This window comes from Gopherus flavomarginatus, chromosome 6, assembly GCF_025201925.1.
Source record: "Gopherus flavomarginatus isolate rGopFla2 chromosome 6, rGopFla2.mat.asm, whole genome shotgun sequence".
In the NCBI taxonomy this organism is placed as follows: domain Eukaryota; kingdom Metazoa; phylum Chordata; order Testudines; family Testudinidae; genus Gopherus; species Gopherus flavomarginatus.
The window spans coordinates 41,654,535-41,670,342 of record NC_066622.1 but is presented as its reverse complement, the minus strand read 5'-3'; the positions used below and the strand labels follow the sequence as shown (position 1 = coordinate 41,670,342).

The following is a 15,808-nucleotide window of genomic DNA, read 5'->3' as shown; positions in this document are numbered from 1 at the left end:
AGTTGCCATTCAAGAGACTGTGGCCACAAGAAAAGCTGCTGGTGGCCACATGCGGTCACGGTTGCAGTATTTGAGAAATGCTGATCTTGGGTTATTGCTAGCCTTGTTAGAATACACAAAAGCATTGCCTTGTTCAAGGCTCCTTATAATCATCAGCTAGTGGTTTCCCTGGTGAGCTATGTACCAGAAGATGACTTTGTGCTACAGCAATAACCAGGGTTAAATTGTGGCATTAAGCCATGTACTGGAGATGGCGCAGAGTCGTGCTGTCCCAAGAGACATTTTTCTCTAAGGAGGTACTTCCTGGAATGCACAGCTACTACACCAAGGTTCTGTGGATTTTTCTGTCAGTTGTCAACTGGCTCAACTGGCTGGCCTTGTTGGGGTGTGACCTGCCTCCTTCATATGTCCTTTGCACAGAAAAACACTTTCATGATCTCCAGCTCTGTGGGAATCTTTGCACTCTGAGCACAGGGACTCCCTTTATGTGTGCTTTACCTCCCTCCAATATTTGCACAGGGGTCAAACACAGTCTGGCCCCAAACATGTGAAAGATATATGGCATATCTCTTCCTAAAAGGGCCATGTATTTGAGGAAATATGATTATTGAGGAAAATGAGCTACCCTTACTGTTACAAATATAGTTCAAATCAGGGATTGAAAAATTCACCTGCCACCTCACTTAGGCAAGTGGTTCTTGGATGTGTTTTGAGAATGATGGGTGGACAGGTTAAGCCGTCATTTTCTGCAGCATTTAAACTTTCACGTTTTAAAAAAATTAAACTTCTGGATTTTATAGCTGTAAAAAATAACCCTTTTGATCATGAATTGGTGCAGTCTTCCTGAGTAGTGCTTCTGATGCTTCTCATTGCTGATACTTGACAAGACTAAATACAATTAACAAAGCTCTGTCTTTTCAGTTCTGTGATTCACAAACCTGGGGCAACAGTGAAAACAAAGACCTTGACTGTTTCACTTTTGCTGTGGGTTGGGAAACCCAGAGCAGAAGCAGCAGATATTGGAATTATTTGGGGGTAAGGTGTGGGAAGGACTAAAAGAATAGAGACAGATGAAAGCTTCTTTCCTTTTTTACCTGTCTCCACAGCCACTTAAGCAGACATGATTTCTCCTGAATATCCCTGTGTCATTGGTACCAGTATGTTCCATAAGCACAGGTTCCACTCCAGTACTCACTACAAATTTATGTAGATATTTTGTGAAATCTTTTGTGTTCAGACCTGAGTGTCTCAGTCACATACTCATGTATTTGATGGTCAAATATTTTAGCGCTATTGCATCTCCATATGCTGGAGAAATCTTGTGAGCAAGAAATAATTGTTCTTGTAGTGAGTCATTGACTCAGTCAGAATTAGAGTACAGCTTTGGGCTCTGACTTTTACATTTGGCTGTTTTTTAGTTCTTCAGGGAATTGCCAGGAATAAGCAAGAATGGACTGTTGGCTGAAAACTTTGGCTTGCTTTTTCTGTGAGCAGAGAACTCTACCTCTGAAAATTAGCCAAACAGGTTGATTAGAAGTATCAGAGGGGCAGCTGTGTTAGTCTGGATCTGTAAAAGCAGCAAAGAGTCCAGTGTCACCTGATAGACTAACAGACGTATTGAAGCATGAGCTTTCGTGAGTGAATACCCACTTCGTTGGATGCATGTTGACGAAGTGGATATTCACCCACGAAAGCTCATGCTCCAATACGTCCGTTAGTCTCTAACGGGGTAGGCAACTTATGGCATGCGAGCTGATTTTCAGTGGCACTCACGGTGTCTGGGTCCTGGCCACTGGTCCAGGGGTTCTGCATTTTATTTAATTTTAAATTAAGCTTTTTAAACATTTTAAAAACCTTATTTACTTTACATACAACAATAGTTTATGTATTAAAGACTTATAGAAAGAGACCGTCTAAGAATGTTAAAATGTATGACTGGCACCCGAAACCTTAAATTAGAGTGAATGAATGAAGACTCGGCACACCACCTCTGAAAGGTTGCCAACGCCTGGCCTATAAGGTGCCACAGGACTCTTTGCTGCTTTTAGGTTGATTAGAACTTGTCAGAGCCATTCACTAACTCCCAAGGTGCATTGTGGAGGTCTTACCACCAAATAATGGGGAGCAAAAAGAGAAAAGTAATGAACAAGGGCAGGAGGATGTTACTGAACAGCTCTGGTTGCAAAGACAGATCGAAATTGTTGCTCTCCACTTTTCTTTCTTACCACTGATCTAATTCCCTATCTCCTTGTCCAGACCCTTCCGTCCTCATTCTTCACCAAACATCTGTTGTACTCTCTTTTACATTGCCGTGTTAGTTTAAATGCTGATGTGGGAGTCAGCTCAGATCTCTAAATTTAATGTGTTGAATTTGATCTGCTTTGTGATGCCAGGGAGAACCACAACCTGACTAGAAGGGGAAAGTACAATTCCGTAAGTTTTGCATGGAAGTGTTCCTTGAAATCTGGAAGAAAAATTGAAAAGACATTTAGTTTTCAGTAGCCAAGGAAACCCAGTGGAAACCAACAATGAACATAACAAAGAGTAAATGGAGAACCACTTCCTTGTATCACCATGAAACATGAAAATACTTCATAGTGTATTCAGACTGCTACCTTAGTGACTATTTTGAAACAAGCTTCTAAGCTGTGATCAAGAATCATACTGTGGTACGGTGGTATATACTATGAGATTCTTTTCTAATGGCATAGTGTACTATATTGAGAAGCTATTTATCCTTGCTTATTCTGTCTCGAAAATCAATATTCATTTTCTACATGATATTGTTTGATCCTTATAGGAGAAAGAATGGTTCAGCAAGTTGCAGAAAACATAAATTTTCCTCAGGAGGAAGAGAAGATACTGAATCTCTGGAACACGCTTGATTGTTTTCAGGAATGCCTGAAACAGTCAAAAAACAGACCAAGGTAAAAAGTGGCATAAAAGATACAACTAGTATGCATGAAAATAAAGAGCGTATTTACCTGTAGCTCTTCTCCCTTCTGCTTGTCCCCTCATACTACAGCTGCTGCCTCCTTTAGAACTCTATCTAAGCCAGCACCACCTTCCATGTTATTACCTTTTCTTTTTTTTCTTCCTGAAGAAGGTAGAGGGGTGTGTGTGTGTGTGTGTGTGTGTCAACCACATACTCATTTGGAACCAGAAGTACACAATCAGGCAGCAGCAGAGACAAAAAAAAATACAGTACAGTACTGTTAATTTTTTTTGTAGTTTACATTGAAAAAGCAGCATTTTTTGTCTGTATAGTAAAATTTCAATGCTGTATTAAGTCAATGTTCAGTTGTAAACTTTTGAAAAAACAAGCATAATGTCTTTTGTTCAGAGTTACGAACATTTCAGAGTTGTAAACAACCTCCATTCCTAAAGTGCTCATAACTGTGAGGAACCTGTGAGGTGTAGTAGAACCTCATAACTGTGAGGTTCTACTACACCTCTACCCTGATATGTGACCCAATATAACATGAATTCAGATATAACGTTTTAAAGCAGTGCTCCAGGGTGGAGCGGGGCTGCACACTCTGGTGGATGAAAGCAAGTTCGATATAACTTTGGTTTCACCTATAACATGGTAAGATTTTTTTGGCTCCCGAGGCAGCGTTATATCGAGGTAGAGGTGTATACAACTTGTGGAGCCACATAAGCAGGAGCAGCAGGAGCAGCACAAGCACAGAGGAATGGTCTTCCTGTTTTGTGAGGGCTGATTTTGAACTAATCACTTATATTGCCTATTGTTTCACAGATTTACTTTCTATGATGGCCCTCCATTTGCAACTGGGCTTCCACACTATGGCCACATTCTTGCAGGAACCATTAAAGATATAGTAACCAGATTTGCTCACCAGAGTGGCTTTTATGTTGACAGAAGATTTGGATGGGATTGTCATGGTTTACCTGTGGTACGTGCAATAAGCGATCCTGCAGATATTTTTGCTATCTTGATCTTTGCATATGGTTATCTGTGCATCTGGATAACTTATGTCCTCTTCCCTGCCGTCTTCTATTAACTCCCCAGAATTCCTCTGAAACAGTGGTCCCCAAACTTTTGAGGGTCTTGCCACCCCCTGCTCCCTTCACCTCTCCGGAGCCATGCCTGGGAGCAGAGCCATGGCTGGGGGGGCGTGGAGATGTGGACTGTGATAAGGGGGCTGCAGCTGGGCTAGGGTGTGGGGCCGGGAGATAGGCCACAGTCAGGGACAGAAGCAGAGTCGCAGCTGGGCTGCGGTGGGGGCTGTCAGCCAGGCCCACGGCCAGGTGCAACTCCGCTCCTGGCCTTTCCCCCCAGCCTTAGCCCAGGGCCGGGAACAGAGCTGTGGCTGGGGCCAGGAATGTGGCTAGGGTTGGGACTGGAGTAGAGCTGGGGGTGGCGAGGGGCTGGATGGCACTCCCTCCCTGCCCCTGTAGGGGCTGGCCCAGGCCCTACTGTGCTTCCCCCACATGGTCCTCCATGCCACCGCAGCGGGGTGCACCCCACACTTGGGAGACATCTGCTCTAAAACCTTGATGGAGACCTCCGTTTGAGTACTCTTTTACTTTGTTACCCATGAGGATTTGGTTAGCTTGGGAGCCCATCAATCACTTACAATGGAGCTGAATGTTCTGCTTTGTTCTTGATTTTTATATTATGCTGAAATATCTACATTCCCCTCCTTGTGTAGTGATTTTGAATTGTCCATGAAAAGGTGCTATAGGAACCCCTTTTGGTTCTATTATCTCCTTTGTGCATGGAGTACCTTTGCATGGTATGTATTTTTTGTTTGGCCCCTGCATCCCAAATTTGATCCTGGGAAACTGAATGAGTAATGCCTAGTATAATTTCAGTGGACTGGCATGTCATTTAGAAATTTGGAATATTTCAAAGCAAATGATTCAAAAGACTGTAAATTTGCTATACAAGTAACTATGCAAGCCTATTGTTAATAGTTACCATGCAAAGGATGACCGTTTATTGACTTACTATGTTTATGACAACCCTTATTTCTGAAGGACAGACTCATCCATTACTGGTGTTATTGTGTATGTGAGTACAGGTGATGGTTGTGGGAGGAGAAAACCCTGTACGTCCAAAATAGCTCAAATGTACATGCTTTTTTGCATGAGAAATTTACACATGCAGAGTTGACCTGAGCTTTGGATGTATTTGTATAGCCATAGGGCTGGGATGAAAATTAATGAACCGGAAGATCCTGAAGATTTTGTGCTGCAATATGTATTGACTTTTTTTTTCTTTTTTTCCCCCTCTCTCCCCTCCTCCTCTCCAGGAGTATGAAATTGACAAAACACTAGGAATCAAAGGGCCAGAGGATGTGGCCAAAATGGGTATTGCGGAATATAACAATCAGTGCAGGGGGATTGTGATGAGATACTCTACAGAGTGGAGGGTAAGTAGAATGTCAGTATTAACTGTGCCTGTGTCTCTAAAATTGCATGTAATTCTTATGCAATTCACTAGGACATAGTGGAACTACTTTTGCTGCTCCTGAGGAAAAATAGAGCAGAGCTAACAGTGTTCACTGATGACAGCAGAACTCCAACTCTGCCTTCTGAGATAAAGTACTAAGGCCTTGGCTACACTTGAGTTACAGCGCTGTTGGTGGGTTTATGGCGCTGTAACTCGCTCCCCATCCACACTGGCAAGGCACATACAGCGCTGTATCTCTGTGGCTACAGCACTGCTTGTACTCCACCTCCCCAAGAGAAATAAAGAGTGTAGTGCTGCTGCAGCGCTGCGTCGCCAGTGTAAATGGGGAATAATCTTAGTACACTGTGACTCACCTCTGGAAGCTTCCCATTATCCTTTTAAGTGAAGGTCCCGCTCTTTGTTTTGTTGTGAACTCCGGGCTCCCAGAGCTGCTTATCAAAAAAACAAACACAGCTACTGTTTGCCATGGATGAGCAGAGGCAGGCAGGGGGGCTCCCTTTGGAACGCCCACAGCTAGTGTTTTCTTGAAGAGAGGGGGAGGGAGAGGGCTTGAGGAGAGAAGCAGCAGGGCGGGAAGGGGGGGGGGGTTCTGTTTCGGCAGCGACTGCTTATCTGGTCTGTGAGAAAAAAAGCAGCTGCTGTTCGCTTTCAGTGAGTGAGAGAGGGGTAGGGGAGGTGGTCGGAACTTGCAAGGCAGCGTGCTGACACAGTGTCAGCTCCAAAAATCCACACTCTCTCTCTCCCCTACGCTCCCTGTCACACTCCACCCCCCCCTTTTGAAAAGCACGTTGCAGCCACTTGAATGCTGGGATAGCTCCCCATAATGCACCACTCCCAATGCCGCTGCAGATGCTGCAAATGTGGCCACGACAGTGCACTGATAGCTGTCAGTGTGGTCAGACTGCAGCGCTTTCTCTACTCAGCTGTACGAAGACAAGTTTAACTCCCAGCGCTGTACAGCTGCACGTGTAGCCATACCCTTAAGCTGCCGGAGTCCCTACTCCCCAGGAGGTGAGTCCTAGCATCTGCATTTCTGAATGAGTCATAAGGAATTGAGGCAAGGGGTTGTGAAATTGGGTGGCATTGTCTTGATGATGCACTATTAAATTGCAATGTCTGGATGTTACTGTGTTGTGACATCAAAGGGAATTGAGAGAGAGCAAACTCTCAAATTGAGATCCACGGTTTCAATGTGAATTAAAGTTAAATCTGAAAAGGACTAAGATTTTAACTTCGATAAAACATTGACCAAGAACATTGGGCATACATCACAATTTTTGGTCAATTTGTACCCACAAAACTTGTCAGCATTTTTTGTGCATGTAGCTTGATTGTGATGGTGAATCTTTATACTTGTGCATCTACTTGATTGCAGGAATAAATGTAGTCTGACTCTTACTGCATCAAAATATATCAATACCAGGGAAGGTCTATCATGGTTTTGGTCATGTTTCAAAGTTGGCAGATTGTCATAAACAGATAGCTAAGGGTTAATGTCTTTCACCTGAAGCACCTGACCAGAGGACCAATCAGGAAACCGGATTTTTTCAACTTTGGGTGGAGGGAAGTTTGTGTCTGAGTCTTTGTCTGCCTGCCTGCTTTCTCTGAGCTTTGGAGAAGTAGTTTCTACTTTCTAGTCTTCTGTTTCTAAGTGTAAGGACAAAGAGATCAGATAGTAAGTTCTATGGTTTCTTTACTTTGGTATTTGCATGAATATAAGTGCTGGAGGGCTTTGATTTGTATTCTTTTTGAATAAGGCTGTTTATTCAATATTCTTTTAAGCAATTGACCCTGTGTTGTATCATCTTAATACAGAGAGCCCATTTATATGTATTTTTCTTTCTTTTTATATAAAGCTTTCTTTTAAGACCTGTTGGAGTTTTTCTTTACTTCAGGGAAATTGAGTCTGTACTCACCAGGGAATTGGTGGGAGGAAGAAATCAGGGGAGATCTGTGTGTTGGATTGCTAGCCTGATTTTGCATTCCCTCTGGGGGAATAGGAAAGTACTTTTTGTTTCCAGGATTGGGAACAGAGAGGGAGATTCACTCTGTTTGGATTCACAGAGCTTGTGTCTGTGTATCTCTCCAGGAGCACCTGGAGGGGGGAAGGGAAAAAGGATTATTTCCCTTTGTTGTGAGACTCAAGGGATTTGGGTCTTGGGGTTCCCAGGGAAGGTTTTTCAGGGGGACCAGAGTGCCCCAAAACACTCTAATTTTTTGGGTGGTGGCAGCAGGTACCAGGTCCAAGCTGGTAACTAAGCTTGGAGGTTTTCATGCTAACCCCCATATTTTGGACGCTAAGGTCCAAATGTGGGACTAAGGTTATGATACAGATACCATAGCTACCCACCCAACAAAAGGATATCACTTATCAAAGTGAAGCATAATATTCATGTAACTTACCCATTAATTGACTTATGTGCTCTGTGTGAGTAGCTATGAAGTGAAGACTTGTCAGAGTCCTTGTGGCTTTAGCAATGTGGCTTCCAAGTATAGGGAGGCCAGAGGAGGCAGTTGGTCCTGAAATAATTTTGTACAGTGTCTACACAATGGCTTTTCCAGTTCTGATTTAGATAAATGTTCAGAGATCTCAAACTAGAACTGTATAGAAATGGAGAGAACTGTGAAGCTCTCTGTTCTTTTTTCTCCATTTTCACTATCGCCATAGCAGGTACATGGCTTTGGCTGCACTAGTTTTGTTTTTTTATCATAACCAAGTTTCTGGTGAATCATTTGGCAGTATGCTGAGCAAAGGTCTGACCCACTAGCTACAATACACTCTGAATCTCTTAAGTTTAGTTGCAGTGAGTAGATGCTTCTGTATTGCATGGCTTTGGATTTAAGGAAAGGCCTGTATTCATGACCTTTTCTTGGCATACTGCATGCTAGATAAAGTACTCTACCAGGCTTGAGTGTTTTGTGGGCTTGGTTCACTGATAGGGGTAGAACATGTTGCTTTTTAAACAAGCTATTACAAGGAGATAAATCTGGGAAATGTACCATGATCTTAGTTTTAAGCTGCCTTTCAAGCTGTATGTTCGTATTTTAACAGATTAGCATTACCAGACTGGGACGCTGGATCGACTTTGACAATGACTATAAAACTCTATATCCTGAGTTCATGGAGACTGTCTGGTAAGTAGTCTTAATTTCTAACAGCATCAGCAGAATGCTATCTCTTTTGAAATGCTCTGGTTATTAAAATTGTACAGTGAGATGTGATTTTTTTTTTCATAAAGGAGCATGTTTCCTACATTTCTCAAGAGATTTTTTTACACTGCTGAGTCAGAAGTATGGAAAATGGGCCGATTTAAGCATCTCGCCTATTATTTCTCTTGGAGCTTATTTCCATATACAATGTGAAAATGTGTCAGGCAAGAGACTTAATGATCTGCCTGTTCTTTGTTCGCTTGAATCGAGTTTTTGAAAGAAAAATATAAAGTGGACATTAATTGAAGAAGTGGTCATTGCTAGTCTTGCTCTGAAGTCTCATCCCTCATCTACTCCATTCAAACTTAGTAGGTCTGCAGAATGACCTTGAAGATTTTCTGTTGTCTCTTTAACATGTAAGGGTATCTAGCCCAGAAAATAATTCCCTTCTTGATGTTTTCAAGAGAACAAAAAAATTCAAATTCTGGATAGCTGTAGCTAAAACCTTTTTGTTAGATTGAATTCAGATGCTGGGAATCTAGTGCTCTTTCAGTTTTGTTTTTGTGGCTCTGGGGTTTGGCAGCTTCTTGTGACTTCCCTGGAAAATCACTAGGATGGCTCTGGTGAAATGCAAAGGCTAGTTAATAGATTTCTGAAGGAGAGAAAAAAAGTATTACTTCACCTGCTTTGTCTGTCTAAGGAGAGAAATCCTGCATGGCTGAGGATTCCCGAATTCAGCGATCACTATGGACAAAATCATATTGGCCTTCAGGTGTTATACTGACAAGTGGATTTATATAGCCAAGTTTAAACTTAGCTCTGGCTCATTATGAATGTCTTAAATTTCTCATGGGTTTTTATAGACTTTTTATGTTGTCTCAACGTTTTCTTCTGCATGAAAAAGTAAAACCTATTTAGAGTCAAATTAAATGGGTAAAATAAATTGCAGATTACTAATTTCTCCTTTTGACTTTTAAGAATGAACCACAGCTAATTCTCTTGAGGCGCTCTGACCTGACTCTGGGAGGAAAATACGGCTCCTAGGCCCTACAGAACGAGATGCCAGTATGTTAATATTGGTAACGAATGCACTGTCTCACTATCCCTAGTCCTTCAGTTAAATACACTAAGGATTTTTGGCATTAGTTTCTTAATTTTTCTACCTGTTTCAGTGACTCTTCTCTTCCAGCTTTTCCCAAGACACAAGATCCTGGAGACTGATCAAACAATATTTCTAACAGTTACCCATGGTGTGATTGATTGATTGGCGATCCCTCGATTCGAGGATGATCTCTACCATGGATTTACATATGGATCCTGAGATGACTCAGGAGTCTGATCCTGGAACCGCAAATCCACCTGCAGTAGGTACAGACATTTTGTGGCAGGCCAGAGGCCTGCTGAGAGAAAATTATTTCTTTCCTTCCTCCTCTCGTCAGCTTCAAGGGCAAGGCACTTCTCCTCGGAGCGGGCCACTGCCTGATGGGGGATATGGAGCCATTGGGGATATGGAGCCATTGCTCTTCCTATCTTGATATCCACATCAGTTTTCTTAAAATTCACTTTCAGTGTGTCTTTGTAGCGTTTTCTCTGACCACCACAGGATCTCTGACCGGGGTGAGCTGAGAGTAGAGGTTTTGTTTTGGGAGGCGAGAGTCTGGCATCCACACACAATGTCCAGCCCAGCGAAGTTGGTGCATGAGGATCATTGCTTCAATGCTGATGACATTGGCTTCAGCGAGAATGCTAGTGTTAGTGCGATCTTGCTACTTAACATGAAGGCTCTTCTGGAGGCATTGTTGGGGATATATCTCCAAACTCTTGAGGTGCTGTCAGTAGGTCACCCAAGTTTTGCATCCATAGAGGAGTGTTGGAAAAACGGTTGTCTTATAGACCTGGATCTTGGTGTCCTGCTGCAGGTCATGGTCTGTGAAACATGTTGGAGCAATTACCCAAAGGAAGCACTTGCGCACTGGATCCTGTGCTGGATCTCACTGTTGACTTTTGCATTTTCAGGAAGTTGGCTACTGAAGTAGCCAAAGTGCTCAACTGTCTCCAAAATCTGACCCTCAATGGTGATTTGTGGTGGGTCATGTGCAGGGCCTGAAGCAGGTTGATAGAACACATTAGTCTTCTCAATATTGAGTGAGAGTCCTAGGCTTTGTTAAGCTTGTGCAAGAAAATCCAATATGGACTGAACTTCATTCTCTGTGTGCGTGAGGATGACACAGTTATCAACATACTGAAGGTCAGTAATGGATGCCCTGAAGACTTTAGACTTCGAGCAGAGATGTTGAAGATTAAAGAACACCCATCCATTCTGTATTGAATGTCAGCTCCACTGGGGAGATGATCTTTAATGAGGACACCTCCCCATAGCTGGCCCAACTGGCGGGGCCCAGGGATTTGTGACAGACAAGGAGGCAGAAGCGGTGATCAGATTGGGTCTCCAGATTTGAGTGTCTTAGATGAATTTCTGTTCCAAAGTGTGTATGCTAGTGAACTGTGAACTAGTGTCCAGGTTGATTTTAGGACAAAGCAGGATACTGAGGCCTCGAACATGAACATTTCTCTGCAAATAAAATGATTCTAACAATTGTTTCTATCCCTTTGGGTCTGCTCTCACACAGAGCTATTTCAGCATTTGTCCATGTTAAATCTGTGGCTTCCTTTTTGCATTGTAACAGAGCTGTCATAGTTCAGGGGTAGTGAGTGGGGGAAGCAGGGCTGAGGCAGGGAGAATTTTATTAGAGATGGGCTTTGCTGAATGGCTGGATAGTAACCTGAATATTAAAATGGGACCACATCATGCCATTGATTCAGTCCATTGATTTAATCTAGGAGTTCTGCAGTGGTGCAAATACAGCAGTATGGTTCGGTATGCCGTACCAGTCAGCTGTTTATAGCCAGTACACTGTACCGGAAAGATACAGGAGGAGCAGAACGCCGGCAGCTCCTTCGGTGCGGCTGTACTGCCCCCAGCCCTTCCACACAGCTGCATCTAGTGTCTCCTGTCTGGGATCTGTAGGCAGCCTCGCTGGAGGAGCTGCTGGCATGGGGCTACCCAACGTTCTGCTCCTTTCACTGTTGCGGGTCACGGGAGAACCTGCGGCTCAGGGCTTTCTTGGGAACCACAGTGGCGAAAGGAGCAGAACCCCATGCCAGCAGATCCTCTGGCACAGCTGTACTACTCCTAGCCTCGCCCCGCCAACCGTGTCCTCCAGCAGGGCTGCTGTACAGACCCCAGACAGGATGCAGAAGATGCAGCTATGTGGAAGGGTTGGGGGCAGTACAGCCTTGCCGGAGGGGCAACAATGCATCCTTGCTCAACCCCAGTTTTGATGATGAAAAGTTCCATCTCAAGGCCATTAAAGAGAACTGTGGCAGTCATCTGATCATGGAGAAGCCTTAGGACCTTGATAAATTTTGGAGGGCAACCAAATATGGCCGGCACCTTCTACAGGGATTTTTCCTGGATTTGGCAGGCAATGAAGAGCATGTCGGTTTTCCCGAGGGATGATTTAAAACTGCACTGAGATTTCGGCAATATGTCCTCAGCAAGGGGAAGTAATTGGTTTAAGAGGATACGGGCAAGAATTTTCCCTGCTGTAGATGGCAAGGCAGTGCCTTTGATAGTTTCCACACTCCGACTTATCGCCTTTCTTAAAGATTGTAACAATGTTAGCATTTCTCAAGTCTTCAGGAATCTTCTCATTATACCAGATATGAAGAAAAAGTTTGTGGAGCTTCCCTACCAGTTCTTCACCTCCAAACTTGTAGACTTCAGCTGGTATGCTATCTGGTCTTGCTGCCTTGTTGTTCACAGTTTGCGTAATGGCTCACGTTACTTATTCAAGAGTGTTGGGGGGCAGGAGGGGTAAGCAAGAGATTCTCTTTCATGTTGTTGAGGTATAGATTTGATACTGGCATCAGAGACAGTTGACTCATGGCTCAGGAGTAGCTCTAAATGCTCCTTCCATCTGGCTTTGATGGTTTCGCTGTCCTTAAAATATGTTGACATGTCTTGGGCTCAGAGTGATATGAATCAATGGCCCTTATTGCCTGAAAGAAACTCCTCATGTCATGTTTATCAGCATAAAGCTCAATCTCCTTGGCATTTTCTCTACACCACTTATTTTTGATGCCACAGATTTTCCTTTGGGCTTCAGCATTGAATTGCTTGTCTGACTTTTCTTCTGCTGGTGTGAGATGTCATTTTGCCATATGCAATGAGTTTTTCTTTTCTCTTCAAGCAGGCCCTGAATCTCAGCATCGTTCTCATCAAACCAATCTTGGTGATAGCTGGTGACATAGCCAATGGACTCAGCATGTGCCGAGAGAATGGCAGTCTTTAATCCCTTCCAGAGATCTTTTTTATCATCAGATGTAGGCGTAGCAGCAAACTTCTCTTGGCGACACTGCTGAAGTTTTTCCTGAGTCACTATATCTTCAAGGGACTTGACGTTGAATTTCTTTTGTACTGATTTTGTGTGCTTGCGATGCCTTGAGGTGATCTGGAAATTCATGATTGAGCAAACAGGGCAATGGTCTGTCCAACTGTTGTCAGTTCCATGCATGGCCCTCATGATGCAGACATCCTTCTGGTCTCGAGTGCTAACAATAACATAGTCAAGAAAGTGCCAATGCTAGGAGCGTGGGTGTCTCCAGGTGGTGTTATACTTCACACTTTGTCTAAAGAGGGTGTTTGTGATGACCAAGCAATATTCTACGCATTTGCTCAGGAGGAGGATGCCATTGGAGTTAGCCTTTCCTACTCCTTCTTTTCCGATTCCACAGATCTGACTCCCATGGTGTACTGTAGTAGTGGAAGCCTAGAAACCACCTGTAAGCATTAAAACAAACTTAGGTCCCAGTGGTAACTGGTGAATGAGCCTCCAAATGCTCTGCACATTTGTTATAGGTTAGGGCTGTGGTTCTCAACCACAGGTCTTCCGGGGGGGTACATCAACTCATCTAGATATTTGCTTAGTTTTACAATAGGCTACATAAAAAGCACTAGCGAAGTCAGTACAAACTAAAATTTCATACAATAACTTGCTTATACTGCTCTCTCTATATAAATTGAAATGTAAGTATAATATTTATATTACAGTTGATTTATTTTATAATTATATGATAAAATAGAAAAAGTGTGTAATTTTTCAGTAATAGTGTGCTGTGACACTTTTGTATTTTTTATATATATTTTTTTTACTTTTTTGTAAGCAAGTAGTTTTTGAGTGAGGTGAAACTCGGTGGTATGCAAGACAGATCAGACACCTGAAGGGTGTACAATGGTCTGGAAAGGTTGAGAGTGACTGGGATAGGTCATACTTGCTGAAGCAGGGTGTAAGCCAAGCATACTTTTTGCTGGAATTGTCTTATCTTGTAGTGGGGGTTTGAATACTGTGTTTTATCTGTGGTAGGGAAGTATCTCCTGAACTTGTCTTGCAGTGGCTGAATTTATTAAATATTACAAATGACATAAACCTGTAGTGCCTTGTCCAATTTAGAGCATGCTGTCTCTGTCCTTGTCTAGGAACAAATATATCTGTGGTTAAAGAACCAATTTATTTAAAATAGGGCTCCATTCTGCCTGCTGACCCTACTGAGAAAAGGCAGTTAGGCTTTCTTTCTGTGACTGAAAAGTACTAAATTAGGAATCAAAGTGAAGTAGACTATGTCAGGGTTCCCTCCCCACTCTGAACTCTGGGGTACAGATGTGAGGACCTGCATGAAAGGCCCCCTAAGCTTATTTCTACCAATTTAGGTTAAAAACTTCCCCAAGGCACAAATTCTTCCTTATCCTTGGACGGTATTGCTGCCACCACCAAGTGAGTTAGACAAAGATTCAGGAAGAGGACCACTTGGATATTTCCCCAAAATATCCCCCAAGCCCCTTCACCCCCTTTCCTGGGGAGACTTAAGAATAATGTACCAGCCAAATAGGTAAACAAGGTGAGCACAGATCAGACCCTTGGGGTTTTAGGACACTAAAAACTGATCTGTTTCTTAAAAGCAGAACTTCATTATAAAGAAAAAATGTAAAAGAAGCACCTCTGTAAAATCAGGGTGGAAGGTTGTCAAAGTTTTTTCCCCCAATTTGAACTTTTAGGGTGCAAAAAGTGGGGACTTGCATGAACACTTTTTTAAGCTTAATTACTAGCTTAAATCTGGTACGCTGCCACCAGCCAGAATTTAGTGTCTGGCACACTTTCTATTTCCCCAAAACCTTCCCTGGGGAACCCAGACCCAAACCCCTTGGGTCGTAAAACAAGGAGAAATTAACCATCCCCTTCCTTTCCCCCTCCAAGACTTTCCCCTCCCTGGGTTGCCTTGAGAGTCTTCACACCGATCCAAACTCCTTGGATCTTAAAACAAGGAGGAATTAACTATTCCCCTTCCTTTCCCCCCACCAATCCCTGGTGAGTTCAGACTCAATCCCTTGGATTTTAAAACAAGGAAAATCAATCAGGTTCTTAAAAAGAAAATTTTTACTTTTTCTTTCTTTAATTAAAAGCTATCTCTGTAAAATCAGGATGGAAAATGCTTTACAGGGTACTGCGATTCATATAGACTAGAGGGATCCCTCCCCCCCCAGCCTTAGAGTCAAAGTTACAGCAAAGAGAGGTAAAAAATCCTTCCAGCAAAAAGACACATTTACATGTTGAGAAAACAAACATAAGACTAATCCGCCTTGCCTGGCTACTACTTAAAATCTTGAAACATGATTTGGAGAACCTGGAATGATGTCCCGTCCCTCTCCGTCCCGAGAGCGAACAATGAACCAAACAAAAAGCACAAACAAAGACTTCCCTCCACCAAGATTTGAAAGTATCTTGTCCCCCTATTGGTCCTCTGGTCAGGTGTCAGCCAGGTTTACTGAGCTTCTTAACCCTTTACAGGTAAAAGAGACATTAACCCTTAACCATCTGTTTATGACAAAGGTAATTTTACAGGGTAATATTTAAAACACAGAGGATTCCCCTCAAGACAAAACTTCAAAGTTACAAAAAACAGGAATAAACCTCCCTCTTAGCACAGGAAAAATCCACAAGCTAAAACAAAAGATAATCTAATGCATTTCCTTGGTATTACTTACAATTTGTAATCTTGGATGCTTATTTCAGGTAGGGTTTTAGGAGGTGTGTTTTTCCTGCCCTAGTCTTTCTCTGTCCCGGGGAGAACAACAAAGAGAGCACATTTGAAAGTATCTTC

At 42.9% G+C, this 15,808-nt stretch overlaps 1 protein-coding gene across 4 annotated transcripts in view; it reads left to right on the top strand.

The window, feature by feature from the left end:
* Positions 1-15,808, top strand: part of IARS1 (isoleucyl-tRNA synthetase 1) — a 219,067-nt gene that overhangs the window by 17,420 nt on the left and 185,839 nt on the right. For all 4 annotated transcript variants that reach the window (XM_050957730.1, XM_050957732.1, XM_050957731.1 and 1 more), the window contains 4 exons: positions 2,801-2,927; positions 3,761-3,917; positions 5,280-5,399; positions 8,493-8,575. In XM_050957730.1, coding sequence (XP_050813687.1) covers positions 2,809-2,927; positions 3,761-3,917; positions 5,280-5,399; positions 8,493-8,575 — 479 coding nt within the window. In that variant the 5' untranslated portion in view covers positions 2,801-2,808. The remainder of the gene's footprint in view (positions 1-2,800; positions 2,928-3,760; positions 3,918-5,279; positions 5,400-8,492; positions 8,576-15,808) is intronic.